The following is a 22558-nucleotide window of genomic DNA, read 5'->3' as shown; positions in this document are numbered from 1 at the left end:
GCCCCCCCCCAAATCCTAGCCCCAGGCACCATGTGCCAGCACCCCGCGTCCTGGGAAATGTGTTGGCCGCTGCCAGCTCTGCCTGGATGGCTGGGAAAGGGCAAAATCTGCAGGCAGGTGGGGATACGCCATCTTCAAACTTCTATTTAAAACCTCAGGTCTTAATTTTTTTTGCTTTATTTGCCGTAATTTTCACTTCTCGCACGGAGCTGAGCATGGAATGGTCCTGGGATGCCGACCTCCCCCCTTTCCCACCTGCATGCTCTGGAATGAGGTGCCAAATGACATGAGTAATTGTTAAGCCGGGCACTCAAGTGACTCATTAGTGACAATCGCCACTGATTTATGCTTTTTTTCCAGCTGGTTTCTCTGCTCTGATTTCCCTGCTCCCTTTTTGGCCTTGTTTTTGGCTTGATCTTTCAGAGATGGCAGCCAGGTAGTCCCCTGTGCTGGAATTCAGTGAAAAATAACAGTAATTCATTTTTTTTTTTAAGAATGATTCTGGGGGCAGGTCATGAACTTGAGGGTTTCAAACTGCCCACAGCCACCTCCTTTCCCTGCTGCCCTACCTGGCCCTCTCCTGGATGTAGGTCAGTTGGGAGTGGGAGGCCCCACATCACTGGATCCTCTCGTAATCTTCTGCCTTAACTGGTACATAAGCCTGAGCCAGAGGAGCCAGGATTTATCTCACTGCCAGCCTGGTTGTGTGATAGTCCAGCGTGTCACAGAAGTGAAGCAAACTGCTGTCCTTGAGTTGTTTTGGAATGGGGGGAAGGTAAAGGCTTTTGCAGACGTCCCTGATCACTTCAATCAACCTCTTGTCTCCTTCTCCAGCTTTGCTAAAGCTTCCTCATTCTTCCCAAGTATTTTTCCTGAGGAGCAGAGAGGTTGAGCGTGTGCCGGCATGGCAGGTATGGGGGGCTCTGGGGATCATCGTGGGCTTTACTGGCCATAATGTCACCTCATTAATCACCAGTGGGGTGGTGGGTGTCCATGGCTGCAGGAACCATGTTGCCAGTGAGAGCTGAATTTGATCCTGTTGGGTGGGATGGTGGTGGGAAATCCTTAACTCCTGTATAAAACTTGTGTGTTCTTGGGGTTATTCAGGAAGCCTCTTGGTTTTTGTTCAGCTCTGGGCAGTGCCTGACACCAGTGAAACTTTTAATTGCAGAAAAGGTGAACAACTTCCCTCCCCTGCCCAAATTCATCCCTCTGAAGCCATGTTTCTACCAGGACTTCGATGCGGAGATCCCGCCGCAGCACCGGACCATGGCCAAGCGGCTTTACTACCTCTGGATGCGTGAGTGGCTGCGTGGCAATGGCTCCAGTGGGATTTGTTTGCCTCTCCAAAGGCTGCTCCTCTGGGAGCTGCCAGCTAAAAGGGCAGGGCAGGGTCAGGGGAAGCCCTTCTCCCCCTCCAGGCCTTGGTGTCTCCTGTTAAAACTCAGGAATGAGAGGTGGGCTGCAACATCCAATGGATTCCAGCCTCCAGGATGGAGCTGTGCAGCTGGCTCAGTGTCCCAGGGCCATTGGTGGTGATGTTGATGTCCTGCTGTAAGGAGGAGATGGCTCACACTGGAGGGCTGGTGTGGCTGCTCCCCAAAATGTGGAGCTTGAGGCTTCCCAGAGCTTGCCTGTTCCTCTTGCATGCCTCTGTGTGCCGTGCTGTGCTAACAGAGCTGTCACCAGCTTCCAGCTCTTCCAACTATCCTGGATCTCTCTTCTTCACCAACCCTGGGCAGGGAACAGAGCCAGAGGAACAGGTCACACCCCAACATAGGTGGAAACGTACACAGCTCAGGGCAAGCTGGCACCAGCATTTCATTTCTTTATAGAAGAACTTAGTTCCCTTATCAGGCATTTCCCCTGAACTTTGGAAGCATCAGTGCCTGGGGAGTGTCTTGTGCTTTAGGGGCAGGTTGGGAAGAGCTGAGCTAACACTACAGAGGTTGTGTGTTCCTGTTTTTGGCACAGCACCAGGCTGGCATCCCTGGGGCTGTGTCCCATCAGGAAGGTGACCCTGGGGTAGCTTCATCAGTCAGGAGAGTTGGCTTGTTTAAGGCATGGGAGGAAAAAAGCTGTGCTTCCCCAGGGAAGCTCTCTTGGGGGTGTTCAATTCCCTCCCCATCCCAACCAGGATATTCTTCCTCTTCATGTAACACAGCTTGGTCCTTGGCCAGTTGCTGTCCCTTGGGTTTTGCCTCTGGAGCTCCTCTCTGGGTCATTTTCTCCCCACCAGCCCCCCAGACACCCAGCACAGAGTGGCTGGAAGGTCCCTTAGTGTCCTTTAGGGCAGCCTGGGCAGCTGAGCTCCTTCCCTTGCCAGCTGCAGCTCTCAGGCAGGCGGCGGTGGGAGGGCTTTCGTTCTCGTCGAAATAATGAATCATTCTCCCAACTCGGAGGCGTCAGAACGCAGCTGAGCCTTCTCTGCTTTGTCCTGTGTCTGCTGAGCTGGGATTCACAGTCGGAGCCCTTGTGTGGCCTGATCCCAAGCAGGGGTGGGCGAGGGAAATGTGTCACCCCCTGAACCGGTGACGAGGGGTCAGGAGTTCAGGATTTTGGCTCTCAGTGGTGCTCGGGGAGCTCCTGCACAAGCTCCTTCAGCAAAGATGTATCTGGAGCAAGCAAAAAACTTCACCACGATTCCTCCGGCTTCCTTCTGTTAGTGGAAAGGTGTCCTGGCTTGATAGGAGAGGGAGGATGTGACTCCTGCCAATCTTCAGAGCCCTGGAACTGTTTAGGGAATTACAACTCTGAGCGATACATTGATTTTCCTCCTGTTACACTCAGCAGAGACCTGACTCCCTTTAGCCCAGCCAGCCTGGATACGTGCTCCAGGTTTAATTTAAGAGAAGTGGAGCTAGAGCAGGACTCTGAGGCCGTATCCCTGGGGCTGGGGTCCTTGGTGTCTCAGTGCCACCCTCGCGTCCGTGCTACTCTGCTCTGTGTGTGTGTGTGTTTGCAGTGAACAGCATCACCTTGGCAGTGAATCTCGTGGGCTGCCTCGCGTGGCTCATTGGAGGCGGCGGAGCTGTAAATTTTGGACTGGCAATTCTCTGGCTCATTCTCTTTACGCCCTGCTCCTATGTCTGCTGGTTTAGACCTATTTACAAAGCTTTCAAGTAAGTGGTTGCACCTGAGCCTGGCTTCTTTTTTGCCTTGTTTTCCTTCCTAAACGGTCAGTGTTTAGCTTGGGGCATTGCCTGACTAATTGGGGGAATTCCTTTCTGTGCAGCCTTTTAGCTTTACTTTCTAACCTTCAAACCCAGTGTTTGGGATTTCCTGGAGACCAGACCCCCTATCAGATGATGTAAGGACACTTCCCTTGTGCCTCTGTGCAGCGGTGGGGACAGTGGTGAGGATGCAGCTGGGGTGCCACTTCCCCTCTCATCCATGAGGCATCTTTTATATTTTTCCACGAAACTCTGAGGTATTTGTGTGGATTACTCACAGTGCTGAGGTCAACCCCCAAATCTAGAGAACTAGGAGTGTATTTATTCCCCATGTGGGGTGGTGTGAGTTGAGAGCCATGTCTCAACACAGATGTCCTCAAGCCCAGCTGGCTGAGCCATAGGGAGGGTCTGGTGCCCCGTGGCTTTCCCAGGCACCTCCAGCCTCTTGCAGTTTCTCCTTTGCCTTTAATTTTGCTTTTCATCACCCTCCTGCTAAACCACGACCAGGTGTGATACGTAGGAGCATCTCCCTTCCCTTGGAGTGCAGCAGGGATGGAGGTGCAGGAGTGACTGAGCCTTCTCTTGCAGGACAGACAGTTCCTTCAGCTTCATGGCCTTCTTCTTCACCTTCATGGCCCAGCTGGTGATCAGCATTATCCAGGCAGTGGGGATCCCTGGATGGGGGGTCTGGTAAGGAAAATAGTGCTGTGCTGGGTACAAGGGTGGTCACCATGGTGTTTTAGAGTCCTTACTGGTTCTCTCATTGGGGAAGATGGTTTGAGGAGCTGGGAGGGCTGCTGGCAGTTTGGGACAGCTGGTGACTGTACCGGTTGTTTCCATCTTCTTGCAGTGGCTGGATTGCAGCAATTTCCTTCTTTGGGACCAACGTGGGCTCGGCTGTGGTGATGCTGATCCCCACCGTGCTCTTCACGGCCATGTCAGTCTTCTCCTTCATCGCTCTCACCATGGTATGGCAGGGAAAGCAGGGCTTCCACATTGCTTTGGGTGGCCCTCGCCGGCCTCAGGCGCTCAGCCCCTCTGGATTTTCCCTGCAGGTGCACAAGTTTTACCGGGGAAGCGGCGGGAGCTTCAGCAAAGCGCAGGAGGAGTGGACCACGGGGGCCTGGAAGAATCCCCACGTGCAGCAGGCGGCCCAGAACGCGGCCATGGGGGCGGCGCAGGGCGCCATGATGCAGCACGAGACGCAGTATTCGGCCACCCCCAACTACACCTACTCCAACGAGATGTGAGCAGCAGCGGGACTCTGTCCTCAGGAGGAAGAGCTGAGGGGGGAAAAGGGAGGAGGAAGCCTGAGCCGAGTTTCTGCAGCTGTCTCAGAAAATCAGAGTGTACCATAATGGTGGTTCTTTTCCTGTCTTTGTAACGAGATCCTTTGGGATTTTTTTCTTTCTTTTTTTTTTTTGTTCTGTTTTTCTTGTGTTGAGATCTTTTTTTCTCCTTTCTTTTTCATTCTGAAGAGGCCGTGAGTTGACCTACAGGGCTCTTGTTGTGCGTGGTAGTCAGTGTCCATTCATGTGTCTTCTTTTTCCCTGTGGAATAGTGTACGGTGATGGTTTTTTAATTACTGTGGTGATAGGTGTACGTTAGAACCTCATCAGCCAAAAGCCCCCCCATGCCCCCAGAAAGGGAAAAACAGCAACCAGCACCCATCTTCCCTCTTGGAATAAGCCCTGAACCACGGGTTTTTGACATGTGTGAGTTTTCTCTTTCAGTTGGTAGTGTCCAGCCACTTGCCACTGTCTCAGCAAGGGCAAGCAATCCTGGGAATTCTCCCTTTTTATTTTGCTTTTTAACTAGCAGGTGGCTGGCTGATTTAGCATTAAAAAAAAAAAAAAAGAAAGAAAGAAAAAGGGAAAAAATATAAAAAACTCTCAATCCTGCTGTTGATATGCTGGAAGCCAAGAGATTCCTAATCTACACCCTGGCTCAGGATCTACAACTTCTCTCAGTGTGTGGTGTTGTAAGTGAGTAGTTTACACTTTGACCTGGAGGACCAGTGTGTGTGTGCGTGTGTGTTGGGGAGCAAGGACAGGTTTTCCCTGTGGGATACAACCATCCCATTCCAGATTCTGCATCCTGAGTCTGTTTTTTTCTAAAGGCTTCTGTTTTGAAAAGCAGCTGTAAAAGCAACAGAGCGTTCCTCAGAGGACCTATGCTTGGGCAAGGCTGCGGGTCAAATCTTGCCACCCCGTATCCCAGCACATCCAAGCAGTCTCCCTGCTCATGGAAATAGCCAGGCCAAGATTTGTCCCCGTTAGCTTTCGAGGCTTGTACTAATTTAAGTCTCTTAAGGAAACCTCCAGGCTGGAGGGAAGGATTTCCGCTCACTTGCGCTCCTAAAGAGCGTGGTGAGATGTGGCCGTGTGTTTTCCTGGTGCAGAAATCCCTGTAGGCCCAAATCCCTGCCCAATTTGGGGATGTTGGACATTAAATAATGGTCCTGCATCCTAGCAGGAGGCAGCTGAGCTCAGACCAACACTTCCTGGGGAAGGTGACTGGCACGCCCTGGAAAAAAATACGAGTGGGAGCATAAATGGGATGGATGCTGCAGGGCAGGAGTAGGGAAAGCTACTTCTCTGAGATGCTTTTCAACTCTAAATGCACTTTAAATAAGCCAAACTTTTCTCCAAGTCCTCGAAAAGCAGCCCAAACAGAATCCAATCCAGTCCCTTGGCTCCAGTATCTCCTGCCTGGTACAGAGAAGAAGCTCAGTGTGCCACCAGCCAGGACTGTGTGAGTCCCCAGCCCCCTATCTGTCCCCTCTAGTGATGCTTGGATGTGACCCCCTACCCCTGAGAATCACCCCAAAAAGGACCTTCTCCAGCAAAGCACACCAAGACTAGTTTCCTTTTTAAGGGTGTCACACCAGTCATTCTGCAATAGGCAGTCATCTCTTGACCAGACTAAAATGCAGCTACTGATAAAATGCCTGTCTCTGTGTGTGTGTGTGTATATATTTATGTATAAAATGTCAGGAGAAAAGTAATCCTTTGCTAAGCCTATTATGTACTTAATCAGGTTTAAATATTGTGCAATCCATTTCTAGCTCGCCTAAAACTTACTCTGCCAAACCACATGCTCTGTCATCCGTGTCTGAGAAATGATGGATTAAGTGACTTCACCTCTTGCATTGACAATAAGATGCATCAATAATAACTGTAACGAGCTGTAACTAACAGACATTGCTTCAGCACCTAACCCTCCTCTCTGACGTGTCTCCTGAGTGTGCGAACGCTGAAATGTTGCCCCGGTGGCTCCAGCCAGGTGGGAAACTCAACTCCTTGTTTTCACCTCGGGTATTTGTGAGCTGTCCCTGTTCCAGGCTGGGATCATGTCGGTGTGATCAAAGCCTGGTGCTCCTGAAGCCCACAGGGGTGGGAGAGATGGGGTGTTCCTGCTGCTGGGCAAGAAGGAGGCCTCTCGGGATGGAACACACCGGGGGTGTCCCTGTTGCCTTCCTTGTCCTGCAGTCAGCAAAGCAGAGCTCTCTGCCACTTGCCTTCCTTGCTGCTTCTTTGTAGCCAATATCAGAGGGGTGGCCAAGGAACTGCTGTTTTTGAGCTGGGTCTGCTAAGGGCTGGGCACCCACCTGCTGCCTGCATAATCATAGCATGGTTTGGGTGGGAAGGGACCTTACAGCTCATCCAGCAGGGACACCTTCCACTATCCCAGGACACTCCCAGCCCTGTCCAGCCTGGCTTTGGACACTTCCAGGGATCCAGGGGCAGCCACAGCTTCTCTGGGCACCCTGTGCCAGGACACAATTCCTTCCCAATAGCCCACCTAACTCTGCCCTCTGGCGTGGGAAGCCATTTCCCCATGTCCTGCCTGTGGCTGCCCGGAATCCTGGAGAAAAGGTTTCACTCCTGGTCTCTAACACTTTCCTAGGCTCAGATGTCACTCTGTCACTTGAGGTGCCCTCAGACTTTCTCCTTGACCCCATTCCCCACATGCCGAGTTCCTTTGGCCTTTGTTACATTCTAAAACCTTGCCACGAGCCAGAATCCCCGCTAAGACTACTTCCTGAGCAACCTCAAGGCTGCTTTGGCGAGAACCCTCGCGTGGGAACGACTGGGGCACAGAGCGGCACAAAGCCCTCCTGGGTGGGAGCACAGCCGCCACAACCCTGAGGAGCCGCCATGACACCCTTTCCTTCCCGCCGACTGCGCGCGCTGCCCGTACCAATCAGCGTTGCGGGCGGGAGCAGCCTGCACCAATCAGGGCTGCGGGCGGCTCGGAACTCACCAATCAGCGAAGTGGGCGGGAGAAACACGCACCAATCAGCTGCGGGTGGCTCAGCACGCACCAATCAGCGGTGAGCGCTCCAGCTCCCGGCAGCCTCCGCGGCGCCGCTCCCGTCCGGAGCCCGCTCCCCTCACGGTTCTCAAGGCCGTTCCTCGAGCGTTCCCGGAGCGCTTTTTGTCACCTTCGGCAGCTCCCGGGGCTTCTCGGTGCTGTTGTGCGGCCTTTTGGAGCCTTTTCTGGTATCTCTGCCACTAAAAGTCGATTTCATTAACCCGTAAGGGCCTGCAAAGTGCTTGTTTTTTTAGTGGTTGCTTTCCCCGCAGCTGTGTTCGGGTAAGAGGAAAGCGCGGCCCAGCACTTTTTAAAATCGTTTTATTACGTGTATTGCTATATATACAGCTTTTATTATAATCCTTTGCCATTATTTTATATTTTTTCCACTGTGGTGTTATTTTTGCCGTTATTTTAAATATGTACCATATTAAAATACGCGGGTTTTTTCCATTATTTTACCCTATTTACCCTTATTTTACCATTTTAAATTTTGTTTTCTAACTTTATAATTTTTATCCTTTCTATCGTTGCTTTGTAATTTGCAAGCATTTTGAAAGTTTCGTACTTAAAAATTTACGTTTTAATGCGCAGGCCTTAATTTGTGGATGGTCTGGCAGAATGGATTGTGGATGTTTTGGAAGCATCCTAGGGATGCTCTAAGTAGAAAGTAACTTTAATTATTTTTAAATAATAATGTTATTGTAATCATATATAGATAAATACGTTAAGCGTGGTGGAAGCATTAAAATCTCTCAATGTCCTGCTACATTTCCTCACCTCTTAATTACCTTTGCTAATCAGCAAAGCTGAACTTGGGCTTTGAGTGGGGGCTGTCCCTGCCCATGGCAGGGGGTGTGACTCAGTCACTTTAATTTCCCTTTCAAACCGAACCAGGCTGTGGTCCTGTGAAATTCCCCTCCAGCCTCCCCAAAATCAGGCCAGCCTGTGTCCATCTTCTTTCCACCCAAAGTAATTCCAAGCAGCTTACTTTGAACGACAAGGACGTCACTGAAATGGAACAGAGTTTGCAAATGGATGCAGTGATTTTTCAAGAACTGAATTTACTCTTTGCTACTTAATCATTAATTGATTATCATTGAGATGCTTATGTTAATTTCTCCACCGAAACACCAATTTCTGATTTTTATCAGTGTGGCAGCAGCATAGGGAGGCCAGGAAGAAGCAGCAGACCTGAATTAGAGCTGCTAGAGAATACTTTCTAGTAATGCTGCTGTAATTATTTAGGAACACAGTAAAACATGAGATGGTTGTGCATGCAGTAAGGCCCCACATTTTTAATTATTAAGACATACCTGTGCATTTATTAATCACCAGAGAGTGCAAAGGGAAAGCAACTCGGCATGGGGTTTGCCTTCAGAGAACTTGATATAATATTTTATCCCAAATTGATTGATTTATCTGTCCTAAATTCTGGACAGTGTTCAGCATGCGTGAGTCTTAATTTTGCGGGGGGGGTGGGGGGGGCATGAACTTTACCAGGGTGCTTCTGTGGCCTCTCTGCTCAAGTTTTAGGAGTCTGTCTCCCAGTATCTGAGAGAAAAACGTAATTCAACATTGAGCTGCCCTTAAAGTTCTGCTGGTGCCTGGAATCCTTGTGGGATGACCCAGAGTCATCTCATCTTTCTGAAGAGTCCAAGTCAGATCTGTGCCCTCAGGAATGTGTTGGGGTTGGAGCTGTGCTTGGAGGCTCTGTTAGTCCAGTGTCTTTGTTTCCCTGTGCCTGCACAGTTGGGTTGGAGCATGGAGCCCATCTCCCTTCCAGAACCAGGCATTCCTGCAGGAAACAGCTCATCTGTGGCACAGGAAAAATTCCATGTGCTGCTGGGAGTGACTGGAAGTGTGGCTGCCCTCAAGCTGCCCCTGCTCGTCGCAGAATTGCTGAAAATCCCTGCGGTGAGTGAAGCTGTTGGTGGAGCTTTGTAAACTTGGAATTACCCTGGAGTTTTGAGGAGAGATCACGTGGCTTCTGCTGAAATGACAAGTTCCTCCTTGGGGACCCTTTTAGTTCAGAAATTTCTCTGACGAGGATTCCACCTGTTTTTTTCTTTTCCCCCTTACCATTTCATACTTGAAAAGGTCTTTGCTTTGGGTGGGTTTTTAGCTGGAAGTCAAGTTATCAGATGTGGTTGCAGACAGAGGTGGTGCTTCTGAAACTTGAAATCTTCAGGGTATTGCAGTTTTCCATGGGTGGGGTGTGGATTCTCTAAATGTGATTCAGAAAGGGAAAACAGACCTTGTAAAACCAGAAATGGAAAACACGAGCTGCTAGATTTGTTTCTGTAGTATCTTTTTTTTTTTTTTAATTACCATTTGTTGTCCGGAGTAACAGAGGTGCCCAGCAGAGGCCACTGGTGACTGACTGATCAGGGATGGAAATGTGTTCTTTCCCTCTGTAGGATAAAATTAAGCATAGAAAACTTTTAGGTTTTTAGAAACAGCAAATATTTTGTTGCAGTGAAAGATAGAAGTGGCAGGAGCAAGAGGATGCACTGAAATCTGCGGATTTATTGATGAGATTGCTGCATGAGTATCCTTTGGGATGACTTGGGAGGCTGTACCTTGTGAGTACAGTTGAGTAGAAGCAGAGGAGTTGCTGATTTATCTGGTTGATGTTGATATCCAAGATGATAAGGGTACTGGAGGTGGGGCATGTGTGGCAATGTAAGGCCTCAGTTAATTTATGACTTGACCTGATGTGATTAATGAGGTCAAAGGTCCCAGCCTGAATTAAGAAAGACAAAGAAAAATGACATCAAGGAATGAGGTGACCAGCCCACACCAGAGATAGAGATCTTCTAATCCTCTCCCTCTTGGATTAGCTTGGCTATTGTCCATTTTCCTTTGCTCCTGGAGCCTGGGACATCCTTCTGTGCAGGTGACAGGCAGAATGCAAATGACCCGTGGTAAGAATGCTGCTCAAATACTTGGCTTCTCTCTTCGGTGTTTGTTTCCTAATTCACAGCTGCAGACAGCTGTATTCAAACTCTGTGCAGCCCCAGAGGTCTGTGACATCCAGTGCAGACTTTGTGGTCACTGGTTTTAGGGCAGAAAAAGCAAAAGTGAGGCATCCAGGAGTTTGTAAGAGCTTATTAACCAAAGTTATTTACTCATTTCTGCTGTGATTTCAAGGCCTGCTGAATCGGTGTAACTTTCCCATAGAGTTTGTTGATCCTGCACCAGGCTGTTGCCTCAATTTCTTTACTGCTGGAGCAGAACTTTACAAAGCAGGCAGGGCAGGAGCAGAGGAAAGGCTTTGATACCAGAGATGTGGCCACAGGCTTGCAGTCAGAGTGGTTAGTTTAAATGTTTGTTTTGCCTGAAATGCTCTGTGGTGAACAACTTGGCAGAGTGCTTTTGCTGCTCATTAAACTTTAACACCTCCTCGAGGGTGCCAGTGGATGTGACAGCTCACTGCCTTTTGCTTGACTTGTCCACGGCTTGTCCTCGAAATGTCCCAGGCCAGGTTGGACAGGGCTGGGAGCACCCTGGGATAATGGAAGGTGTCCCTGCCCATGGCAGGGTGTGCAGCTGAAGCACCTTTCATTTCCAATCCAAACCAGTCTGTGATCCTGGGATAAAGAAAGGCAAGGACAGACTTTTTGGTGGGCAGAATGCTTTGCTCTTGAATCTCCAGGATGTCACCTGTACTTCAGGTTTAAATCACACCCAGTCACGTCAGTGTGCACCTGCCAGGCAGCCTCTGCCTCAGCTTGCAGGTGCCATTTAACAGAGGATCTGCCCATTCTCATGTGCTCAGGCTGTCTGGACAGATTTTGCTGTCAGAACTGAGAAAGCCATTAAAAAAATGATCATGTGCACATCCTTGCCCTGAACAGAAGGGGCTGTGCCAGGAGAGTCCTCTATCAGAGACCTGCAGTGTTGCCTGAACACAGGAGAGCAAACTTTGTGATAAAGTTTGTTTTGGAGATTTGACTTAAGCCCGAGAGCTCTAACTAATCTAAACTGTCTCCAGTGAGGGAGTTTGAGTGTGGCCAGACTGCCTTTGCTGTTGAAGATATCCACAGGCAAACAGAGGGTGTGCCAGGTAAATAGAAAGAATAAACTATGGAGGCTGAAGTGATCTGGAGAACACTGACTTCTTCCCAGTGTAGCTGGAGGGACTTGGATTTGCTGAGATGGAGGGAACCAGGCGCCCATTCCAGCAGGAAATCTTCATTAGGGAGAATATTTAACTCACAGAACAGCTTTCTTGGGGCGGGGGGCGGGGGGGGGTTTGGATTTTCAGACTCCTTTAACATCCCTCTGGAATGTTCTGGCCTGGAACGGTTGGATGCGCTGCTCGACACCCCGAACTCTTCCCTAGTCCCGGGCTTATGCTTGGAAGAAATTATTTTATTTTTTTTCAATGGTAGCACTTCAGAGAGCAGCCATCCTCCCTCAAACTGCACAGTGGCCTTTAGACTCCCCATATAAATAAATTTTCTTGCAGCCTGAGGTTAACACCTCGCCCAAGGCCCGCCGTGCAGCCGGGCGGTGATCGCGCCTTTGTGGGTGTCGCTGCTTGGCTCGAGCAGCTTCCTGTGGGGTAAGGTTAGCATGGAAATAATACACATAGCTAATGCCTGGGAGTGTGATCTTCATGCTCAAAAACATTACAAACACCTGTGATTTCCAGCCACGGGTGCTTCGAGAAAAACAGACATTTAGAAGAGGCAAAAAAAAAGCAAACGTACAGTACCAAAACTGTGTCCTGCAGCTTTTTCTGATCAGAAAATAGGAAAAATTACCAGCAGCCACAATATGCCAAGACTGGGATTTTCCATTCCTCTCAGCTGTTACTCTAGTCTCACAGGACGCAAGGAACCAACACTGCCTCGTTCCCAGTGGAATAAATGGTGTTGGCAGCTGTATTAATGTGCTCTGTCGCATCACTGCTGCTGTTGCAGAGAACTTCTTGGAGCTTGGAGGTTTCCAGCAGTTGATCGTAGCAAGGTGTGCACATTCTGAGTGCCTCATCAGTTTTCTACCTCAAGGCAGTTTTCCAGCAGGGAGATGCTGCTGGTGGGGTTGATTTCTCCCCATCTCACTGTCTAATCAACAGAACCATGCAGTTGGTTCTGGGAACTGCTGGAAAGAGCAGGCAGTGGCCAATCCCATGGAAAAAGAGTATTTTTCACTGTGGTTCAGCCTGAGGTTCATCTTCCTCACTACCAGTTCATCTTCCTCACTACCATTTAATGTTTTAGGTTGATGTGAAACGAGTTTCTGGCTCCTGTGGATTCCTGTGGTGACCTGGCCTTTCAGCTGTGAACTGGGGAGGTTCTCTGAGAAACCACAAAACCTTTGAAATTGTCCTCAATTCTAACCAGTGGTCTTTTTCTTTCTGCTTAGCTCGAGGTGAAGGTGGTCACTACTGAGAGAGCAAAACATTTCTACAATGCCCAGGAGATTCCTGTGACTCTCTATGGTGATGAAGAGGAGTGGCAGGTGAGTTGTTTTTGCAAATAGAAGCATTCCTCTAAGTTTTCTTGCAAGAAACCACACTTAGTTCTTTTTTAAACCTGGGCCAAGACTCACTCCTTAGTCTAATAATATATATTCAGAATGTGGCTTTTGAGGAACGTGTTGTAAATGAGGAGGAAGCAAGAGGCTGCCTTTGTCCTGCAGCAGGCAGGGAGGGCAGCAGTGGTCTCTCTCCACCCTGGGCCCAGCTGCTCTGAGAGGAGTGTCAGGAAATGTTAAGACAGCCACTGCAGAGCCATGGTGAGCGTGTTTGGTGCTTGTCATGAGTCATACTTGTCATGCAGGCAGTGGCTTCATTCTCCTTAGCTCAGCTGTCAGGGCTGTGAACATCTCTGCTCCATGTGAAACATCTTTTTCTCATGACTGCAGTTTTACTGACACACTTTCAGAGCCCTTGAGTATGATGAGGTTCACTGTACAAGCATCAGGATTTTTTTTCCATGTATTTCATCTCTGCTTTGCAGTGCTGATCTGAGTACAAGGTGATCTCTCCTTACCCCTATTCCGGCTCACACATGAGCATCACTTTTAAGTGGACAGAAAAACACTAATGGCAATGACCAGGAAACTTCCTGGCTGGTCTCAGGGATTACTGAATCCCAGGGTGCTACAGCCTCAGGCAGTTATTTCTGAGGAACCCTCAGTGGGGTGATAGAAGTGCAGGTCAGGCTTTGAGGTCTGCTGGCACACTGGAGAGCAGACACTGAGTCCTTGTGGTGGGAAATAATCACAGAATGGTTTGGGTTGGAAGGGACCTCAAAGCTCATCCAGTTCCACCCTGTGCCATGGGCAGGGACGCCTTCCACTGCCCCAGGTTGCTCCAAGCCAAATCCAGCCTGGCCTGGGACATTTCCAGGTATGGGGCAGCCACACTTTCTCTGGGCAACCTGTGCCAGGCCTTCACCACCCTCATGGGAGCAATTTCTTCCAGTATCCCATCTAACCATGCCCTCTGGCAGCTGGAATCCATTCCCCCTTGTCCTGCTGCTCCAGGCTCTTGTAAATAGCTTCCCTCCATCTTGCTGGCTCCTTCAGGCACTGGAAGGACACAATTAGGTCATCCCAAAGCCTTCTCTTCTCCAGCCTGAGCACTGCCACTTCTCTCAGCCTTTCCTCATGGGAGAGGTGCTCCATCCCTCTGATCTGCTTGATGGCCTCCTCTGGGCTGACTGTGACAGCCTGCTCAGTATCTCTTTGGGAGATGCTTCACTCTGACAATAAAACAACAAAGTATAGAAGTGAGTGGAGGAGGTGGGAAAGGTGTTCAGGAAGCCCCGGCTTTTCGGATGCTGCCTTTCTGTTGTGGCTTCCCATGACTCAGAGAAGGAGCAGTTTGTGGCCCTAACGCAGCCCGTGCTGGCCTGTGGTTGGGTGTCCTCTGGGGGATAAGCACCTGATGGTGTTTGCTCCTTCTCGGGACTCCTTCCCACTTCACTCAGCTCTTAAGGCCATGGTTCTCTTGAACAGTTCAGGGCTTTAGTGAAATATTCACTCAAGAGTGAGTGGGTCAAAGAGAAGCTGTGGCTGCCCCATCCCTGGAAGTGTTCAGGGGTTGAATGGGCCTTGGAGCAACCTGGTCAAGTGGAAGGTGTCCCTGCCCACGGGACAAGGTGAGCTTTAAGGTCCCTCCCAACCCAAACCATTCTGAGATTCGAAGAGCTGAGAGAGGAGGGAAGTGTCAAACTGGATAAACATCATCCATCATGGAGAAAGCCAACAAGACACTGTTCCCTGCGGTACTTAGGAGGGTTCCTTTTGCTGCTGTGACTGTGAGTAGGGTTGTGCATCCTAATTAAAAGTGACTTACTCAGTTAGGGGTCTGTACTTCGTGAGAAGCCAGTGGGCAGCTTCACTTCAACGTGAAGCTTATAAATCACATGGGCTCCCCAGGAAATGTATCCTGGTTTGGGCCTGCCTGGCTTGGCTGCCTGAAGGATGGAGCTCTCTAGGAATAATTCCAAAGCTAAGGGTTGCTGTGGATGGGAGCAGCTCTTTGCTGTGAGTTGAAACCTGTGGTTGTCAGATGTGTGAATTGCCTTGCGGAGAAAGGATCCCCCTATCTGCTGATCTGCTGCCATCCCTTAAATTCCATAAGCGTAATTCCATAAGGAATTGTGTTTCCTGGGGTGGGAGTGATGAGATGTGTGAGGGTTTGGTGCTCCCCACCTTGTGTCTCCCTCACAGCTCTGGAAGGGCCGCTCGGACCCCGTCCTGCACATTGAGCTCCGGCGCTGGGCTGACCTCATGGTGGTGGCACCTCTGGATGCCAACACGCTGGCAAAGGTGGCCAGTGGCATCTGTGACAACCTGCTGGTGAGTACCAGGGCTCTGCCTGCCACTGCTGCCACCCCTCAGCACTGCCTGACCTTGCCTCCATGGAATCTTGGGGCTTCTGCAGCAGATTTGCATGTTCTGCTCCACCTTCATCTGCTTCTCTCTCTCTCTCTCTTCCCCAGCATGCCTTGCCATGCCTTGCCTTGCCATGCCTTGCCTTGCCATGCCTTGCCTTGCCATGCCATGCCTTGCCTTGCCTTGCCTTGCCTTGCCTTGCCTTGCCATGCCTTGCCTTGCCATGCCTTGCCTTGCCTTGCCTTGCCTTTGTCAGTCTCTCATTTCATTTCCCAGTGCTTGCTTTGTGTCTTCCCCGCTTTTTCTGGAGGTGGTATTTCCTTCTGCCTGCATTCTCTCTCTGTTAACTCGTACACACAAACACATGCTCGCTCACTTTTGAGTCCCTCTGTGTTTTTTCAATGCAATCTGGAAAGACACCTGTGAGCTCAGATAAAACTGTTTACTTCCTGCTACTTCACCACCTCCCTCACCTAACATACCACAGACTTTCAAATATGCTCATGCCCACTTAACTTCCCAGCCTCAGCTACAGAGGATTTTGCTTGTTCATGCTTGTTTTTTTGGTATTCCAAGTGCTCTTGAGACTCTTCAGGCTAATCAGAAAGTGTATTAAAAGGGAGTGTGCTTCTTTGTTGGGTGCTGGGGACCTTCACCGGAGCTGAATATTTTGTGGCCAGGCATGAACCACACCAAAGATCTCAGGAAGCTGCAGATCTAAGTGACCTAAGCCTTTTGGCTAAGAAGTGCATATATTTTGTTCATTGAACAAAATCCACCCAAAGCAGATTGCTGGGGATCTGAGAGAAGCCAGAAAGAGCTGTGGGAGGGACAAGCAGTGTCTTGTCCTTTTGAGTCCTTTGTGGGTGTGCTGGTTTAGCAGAGGGGAGAGCTCAGGAAGGATGTCAGGGATGCGTGGCTTCACGTGCTCCTGCCGATCTCTGAGGGTCTTGTGAAGGGAAGAGGCAGCTCCAGGAAAGGAAAGAGGGTGCTGGAGGTGCTGATTGGCAGTTCAGAACAGGTTCCATCAGATTTCCTTGTGCTGAGAAGGGTTCAAGTCATGGGGTATAAAAAAGGATGGGCAGGGTTCCTGCAAGGACTCTGTGATCTGAGCTGCTCCCTTGGAAGCTCCTTTGTTTGAAATTCAGCAAGGCCTGGGGAATCCCATGGACACTGCACTAAGAACAACCATAATTTATCTTTCAAAGGGGATGAGGTGATCCTGGGTTATCTGGAAGTGCAGAGGAGTCAGATTTGATTGCCTGTAGCACACAGGAGCTGCCAAATGCTTTGTAACCTGCCAGCATCTCCTGCAGCAGCCCAGATGTGCTCGTGTTCTCCTCTGTTATATCCTGGAAGCAGCACTGCTTCCCTTGCAGGGATTTATGGATCCAGCTGGCATATCATATCAGAAAGACTCATTGCCAACTTGCAGTGCTCAGCTTTGTTATCTGAAGTGTTGCCCCAGGGGTTTCTCCGTAGCCAAGAAGATCTGTGGCCACCTCTCTGCTTGTCTTGTCTCCCCCACAGTCTGTACATGTCTTGTTCCAGCTTGTGCTGCTGGCTGGAGCAGGGAGGGATTTACCCTCCCTCATCTTTCCTGCCTGTCTGAGAGGAGCTTGGCTGCAATGTGCTACAAATTAGTCTCAGTCCATGGGTTAGTCCAGACAGCCAGGCTGGAAAGGTGCAGCAAAGGGATGGGAAGGAGCGAGGAAATCCAAGGCCTCCCTTGGCTTCTCCTGCAGACCTGCGTGATCCGTGCGTGGGACCTGAGCAAACCCCTGCTCTTCTGCCCAGCCATGAACACGGCCATGTGGGAGCATCCCATCACAGCTCGGCAGGTGGAGCAGCTGAAGGGATTTGGCTACACAGAGATCCCCTGTGTGGAGAAGAAACTCGTGTGTGGAGATGAAGGTCAGTCCTTTTCCAGGCTCCTGCCCCTTTCCCTCCCACGTTCTGGAGGGATGTGCTGCCTTCTGCTGTGTGGCCACTGAGATGGTGAGCTGCCACAGTTTGTACAAAAAAGCTAGAGCTTTGCCCTGTGTTATCCCCTGTCATTAATTTTTAAGTAGTCTTAAGAGCTTCCAGCTGAGCCTGATACTGAACAGAAATGCTCATTTAGGAAGAGAGGAGATCAAAGAGAAGGAAGGTTCTGTGGTGAGTGTTATCAGCCTGGGATTTGGGTGTCCTGACTTTGCCCTCTGCTGGGACTGGGGGCTGTTTTCAGTGTACCTCAGTTCCTCATCTCCATCACTGGGATTAAATCTTGTCCCTGAGAGCAGACAGTGAGAAAAGCCGTTTGCAGATGTGGCTGGGGATGTAGCTGGACACACATTTAACATTTATTATTGTAGTTGCCTGGGTTACTTTTTAGCTTCCCAAACAAGTTTTGATCTGGGCTTTTGACACCAGAGTCCTGTGAAGTGAACAAGGGGTGTGGAGGAAGTTCAGACTCAATATATTCAGCTTGCCGTGCTAAGAAATAATGGTCTCATTTGAGTTTTAGTAGCTGCTTTAAATTGAGGTATTTTCACTTTTGGCAAGGGCTTTGATATAAACCATTTGGATGAATGGATCTGGTTTTTTTAATAACAATTTTATTGGGCAAGTCTCTGTAAAACGTCCCCCAGTTCCAGCTACAGCAGCTATTACCTATACTATGCACCTACTTCTGTGAAACAGCCCCAACTCCAGCAGGAGTTTAACACCCTGTCAGTCCAATAAACAGTCCGTGACAAAGACAGGATGTTAAAATGTTCCTTGTGGTTAGAATCTAGGTCTGGCTTAGTTTTGGAATCCTTAGGTAGGTGCAGTGCCTCTAGAGAGTTGTACTTTCAGAACTGAAAACTAAGAAATATTTACAGTTAGGTGAGTGTAGGCAAGTAACTGAGACATCAGTTGAAATATCCTGGATGATTAGCCTTCCACTTAGGGATTTTAGACACGATTACATCAAATTTCTTCATATCCAACTCAGCTGTGAGAGCAAACTCCTGAAGGAGCTGGGAGGAGAGGGATGCAGGGATGCCAGGAGCAGCCACATCTGACTGGACTCCACTTGTGCTTGTGAGTCAATTCCCATAAAGATCTTCCTGTTGGCAAACACCAGGACTTTTCCTGGCAGCTTGTAGGGAGATTATGGCAGGGCACTGTAACTTTTTGTTGTATCCCCTGCCCAGTTGATGTTGGGCAGGGGAAAGTTCCAAGGTTTGTGAGTGCTGGCCTTTCAGGCACTTAGCTTCATGGTTTCTCACAGAAACCTGTAGTTTCCAACCGGTATAAAAAAGACTGGGAGAGCAGCTCAGACTTTTTCCACAGGCTTTATGATCGTCCTTGAAGGGGTCAGGCTACAAATCCAAAGATGGGGGATCACACACATAATTTTATAGGGTCTGGGGGGATCACAAGTAAACCAATGGAAAACAGGGTTAACACATTTTGGCCAACTACATTATCTTTCTTTGTTTGTGACAGCCAGTTATAAAGAACCAAACCTAACCAATAATATTCTAAAAAGATAAGAAGAAGAGCTTACATTTTTCTAACATGAGTCATTCTAAGCAAGTAGTTTTTCTTATCTCAAAGGAGGTTCCAGGGGGCCTGGAAGGGCTGTTTGCAGAGGGATTCATCTCCTCTACAGGGCACTAATGGATTCCATCTCTCTAAAGACCCAAACTAGTCTCCACAAACGACTTTTTTTCAGCCCTTCCCCTTTTCTCAGGCCTTTCACCCCACAGCCTCTTCCACACTCATTTTGGTTTTGTGGCTTCCATCCACGCAGGGGTTTCCCTGGTTTCCACACAAGCAGCAGGTAGCAAAGATCACACATGTGCTGCAGGTTTGCACCAGTTTTGTCTGTTGATGTTGTGGTTTGTTTTGTTCTAGGAGGTTTCTCTTCCTCACCCCATGTGGTTTGGTCTCACCTGAAATGCACCAGATCCTCATTGCCCCCAAGTTTTACCTGATGAGCTTTTCTCCCTTGGTGAAGAGTGGGTTTACACAGAAAACAGTTAAATACCCAACTGAGTTTCTTGACTGGGTAGTGTCCATACTGCCATTATCTTCATCATCCTTGGCTGGATTTCTAGAGCCTGGCACACTGGCAGATTTCCACCTGTAGGCATGAGCAGTACTGTAAGAGTTTGCTTTGCTAAACCTAAAAATCCAGCACTGAATTGCCAGAGGTGTTGGAGTAGTGGGTGGTGGAGGAAGAAGGCAGAACACTTCCTTGGAAGTGTTCTGGAAGGGTGTAGCTCTGTCAAACCATGCAGAGGGAGTGTCTCTTGCCAGTTGCAGCTCTTCTCCCTGATCTTAGGAGAGCAGAAGGGTCCAAATCTGCCTGCAGCTTGTCTACAGGATGCTCCAGACCTCCTGGGATTTACAGGTCTGAAAAGGAAGAAAATGAACCTCCCAGAACTAATTTCTGCTGAGCAGTGAATTATGAGATCAATTAGCCAGCAAGATAAAATATCAAGAGAGATTCCTTTTCAGTCTTCCGAAGGAGACAAATACCTGTGGGAGAAGCTTCTTTCCTCAGCTCCTAGCAAATTAGAAGAGTGAAGGGCCTCAGTTCCCAATGCTGAATTCAGCACACAAGGTTAGACAAGATAATTTAATAATCTCAGGCTTTAAAATTCTGAACCTGAGTTAAAAACTGTTTCAAAGAGAAGCAGCAGCACAGCATAGATTAGATGTTCATCTGGCAGATAACCAGGCCCAGAGGAAAAGCCTTTCCATTTTGTTATGTCCAGCACTCAGCCTTCTCCAAGAGCCGTTCCCGAGATTCAGGCTGGTGGGGATCCACAGCAGCTTTCTCTAATGGAAGTCCTTCCTCTCAGGCAGAATCATGGGAATGCTATGGATTTGTCAAGTCTTTTGTGTAGGCAAAGACCATTTCAGAAAGATACTGAAAACGCACAATTTTGAATTGAAATATAACCTGGAGAAAGGAGGTGAGATAAGGAATTTTGCTCCCCACACATTTTTTTTAGATAGCCCCCACCCTGGTTTTCACAATGTGGTTTTGCTCTTGTCCTGCAGGCCGAGGTGCCATGGCAGAAGTGTGGACCATCGTGGAAAGAGTTAAAAGGATCATTGAAGAACGGGATGTGCCAAGGCAAAGCTGATGTTTTGGCATGTAAATGGTGGTTTTGTGCCTTCCTGATGGTTTGGAGATAAAGGCAGCAGGAAGCTGGGCTCCCCTGCCCTGGTACCCATGGCATGCATACCTTTAGCTGCTCTTCAACAGAAGGAGCCAACGGTTGTCTTCCAGCTGGTGACGAACTGAAATGTGGTACCTCACCGCAGACTTTCAAAAACCAGAGCCAAGAAGGTGCTGCTTTAGTGTGGAAAACCCTGTGGTATCTTGGGAGTAACATTCCCAAGGCTGCTCAGCCCCCAGTGCTTCACACCTGCTCTGTTCTGGGCAGGCTGCAGAATGTGTTTGAGCTCCAGTGGTTCTAGAGAGGAAAAGGCCCTGCAAATTCTGTTGCAGGGTAATTCCAGCCCCTTCTAGCAAGTGTCTCTTGGACCCATCCTGCTCTCCAAAGCCTGGTCCATAGCTGTGCTGGCTGCACTTTCCCTCTCAGCAGGAGTCACTTTCCAAAAAGCATTTTCCCTCTGGGAACATAATAAAAAATTTTTAATCGTGCCCCTACTGAGTTGCCTCTTGTAAGTGCTTTGGGAGGTGTTCCCAACCAATATCTTTGCTAAGCTGTTGTGCCTGCTTACGTTTTTTTTTGTCAGATAGGGAGAAAAATTGTCTGAAAGGAGCACTCCAGTCCTTTTGCCCTTTGGTAGCTGTTGTCTGGAGAGGGATGCAGGTATCAGCCTCATTCCAAAGTGCCTCCTGCCCATCTGGGTGGCCCCCAGTCAGGGAACAAAGCAGGCCAGGCCCTCATGGAAAGCCAAGGGTGGGGGTTTCCCATGGGAATGAAGTCAAACTTCACCTTTGATGGCCTTTTCTGCTTGAAAATTAACTGCCTGGCATGAATAAATTTGTCAATCCTGTGCCCTTGTTGGCCAGACCAGGCAGGGCTCCCCCAGTCCAGCCTTTCCTTGGAAACAATCTTGTTCCTCAGGGGAATGGGAGCTGTGGACCATGCTGCTCTAGCAGAGCACTGCTGACCTGCAGAGTTCATTTTTCACTAAACCCAAACAAATTTGAGGCCTTGGGTACAGCATGTGCCTCCTGGCTGTTGGGGAAACCTCCAGCCTGCTGTGCACGAGGGAAGAGGTCAGTAGGTTAGGTGACACATCCATCCCACACAAATAAAACTTCTGAACTTTCCCTATTTTGGCTCTTCCACTGACAGAGATCCAGGGAGTCATGGTTTCTGAGACGGATCCTGGTGTGAGCAGAGCTTGTGGCTCACACAGAAGGCTGCAGTGGTGGTGTGGCTGTGCCTTCTGCATTTTACCAGGATTTATGGAGTGACCTGCATCATTTGCTTGTGTTCTCAGCCTCTCAGAGGAGCTTCCCTTAAGCTCACTGACAATAGCAGAGATGTTTCTGGCTACCATGAGTTCTGATGGTGAATGGTGTTTCTGCTGCTCGCAGGGAAAAGTGTGTTTTGGCTGCCACAACTGGCACTTGTCTTTGGGGTCTGTTGTGGCTATCTCCTGTGCCTGGACTTGTTTATTCCTCCTCCCGTTCCCTGACTTGGCAGCACAGAAACTCCAACAGAGATTCCTCTACCCCAGGACAAAATACCACATCCCTGATAAAAGCCTTCCTCTCTTCCAAGCCTGCTTTGCTTCCTTCAGCTGCTTCAGAAATCTTGACAAGTGATCCTCTGTGCAATTGCTGTGATTTTTTTCATTGGAAGCAGGTTGTGATAATGTTCCAGGCTGGGATAAACCCATGCCCAAACCACCTTTCCTTCAGGGTAAATAGAAAAAACTGTTAAGTTCCTTCTGGGAAGCAGGAGCAGCTTCCTGGCAGAAGTACAGGTCCCCACCCCTGGCCTGGGAGGTGTGGCAGCCCATGGGCAGGAGCTGCTCTCTGGAAAAGGAGCAGGAATAGAACTGGGGGAATCCCTGTCTGCTTGAGGAGGTGACTTTGGGACAGTGTATTTCTAGGATGAGGTTTGGGGTGGTGATGAAGGACCTGATTCCAAACCAGGGCTCTGTTCCAGCTTGGGGAATAGGCATTGCCAGGCTCTCCTTAAGCCGGTGAGATCACCAAGAGGTGTTGAGGGATGGATCCCTCA

At 49.2% G+C, this 22558-nt stretch overlaps 2 protein-coding genes across 2 annotated transcripts; both read left to right on the top strand.

Moving 5' to 3' along the window:
* Nucleotides 1–904: 904 nt before the first annotated feature.
* SCAMP5 (secretory carrier membrane protein 5) lies at nt 905–5243 on the top strand. The gene is made up of 6 exons (XM_062501690.1): nt 905–911; nt 1154–1300; nt 2966–3122; nt 3762–3863; nt 4024–4141; nt 4229–5243. The coding sequence occupies exons 1-6, from the start codon at nt 905–907 to the stop codon at nt 4421–4423; spliced, it is 726 nt and encodes a 241-aa protein (XP_062357674.1). The 3' UTR covers nt 4424–5243.
* A 2484-nt stretch (nt 5244–7727) lies between these two features.
* PPCDC (phosphopantothenoylcysteine decarboxylase) lies at nt 7728–20995 on the top strand. Its single transcript, XM_062501377.1, has 6 exons — nt 7728–7772; nt 9243–9407; nt 12867–12962; nt 15183–15311; nt 17093–17261; nt 20388–20995. Exons 2-6 carry the CDS (start codon nt 9255–9257, stop codon nt 20471–20473), a joined length of 633 nt encoding a protein of 210 aa, XP_062357361.1. The 5' UTR covers nt 7728–7772; nt 9243–9254; the 3' UTR covers nt 20474–20995.
* The last annotated feature ends 1563 nt before the right edge of the window (nt 20996–22558 follow it).

The sequence above is a fragment of the Cinclus cinclus genome, chromosome 13, assembly GCF_963662255.1.
Source record: "Cinclus cinclus chromosome 13, bCinCin1.1, whole genome shotgun sequence".
Lineage (NCBI taxonomy): Eukaryota > Metazoa > Chordata > Aves > Passeriformes > Cinclidae > Cinclus > Cinclus cinclus.
The sequence above is the reverse complement of the archived record's forward strand: the minus strand, read 5'-3'. Positions and strand labels throughout refer to the sequence as shown.

Coding starts and splice junctions, on each gene's coding strand:
- SCAMP5 (XM_062501690.1), top strand. Junction 3,123..3,761: donor CCTATTTACAAAGCTTTCAA/GTAAGTGGTTGC, acceptor CTTCTCTTGCAG/GACAGACAGTTCCTTCAGCT. Junction 4,142..4,228: donor CCTTCATCGCTCTCACCATG/GTATGGCAGGGA, acceptor TTTTCCCTGCAG/GTGCACAAGTTTTACCGGGG.
- PPCDC (XM_062501377.1), top strand. CDS start 9,255: ATGGAGCCCATCTCCCTTCCAGAACCAGGCATTCCTGCAGGAAACAGC. Junction 12,963..15,182: donor GTGATGAAGAGGAGTGGCAG/GTGAGTTGTTTT, acceptor TCTCCCTCACAG/CTCTGGAAGGGCCGCTCGGA. Junction 15,312..17,092: donor GCATCTGTGACAACCTGCTG/GTGAGTACCAGG, acceptor CTTCTCCTGCAG/ACCTGCGTGATCCGTGCGTG.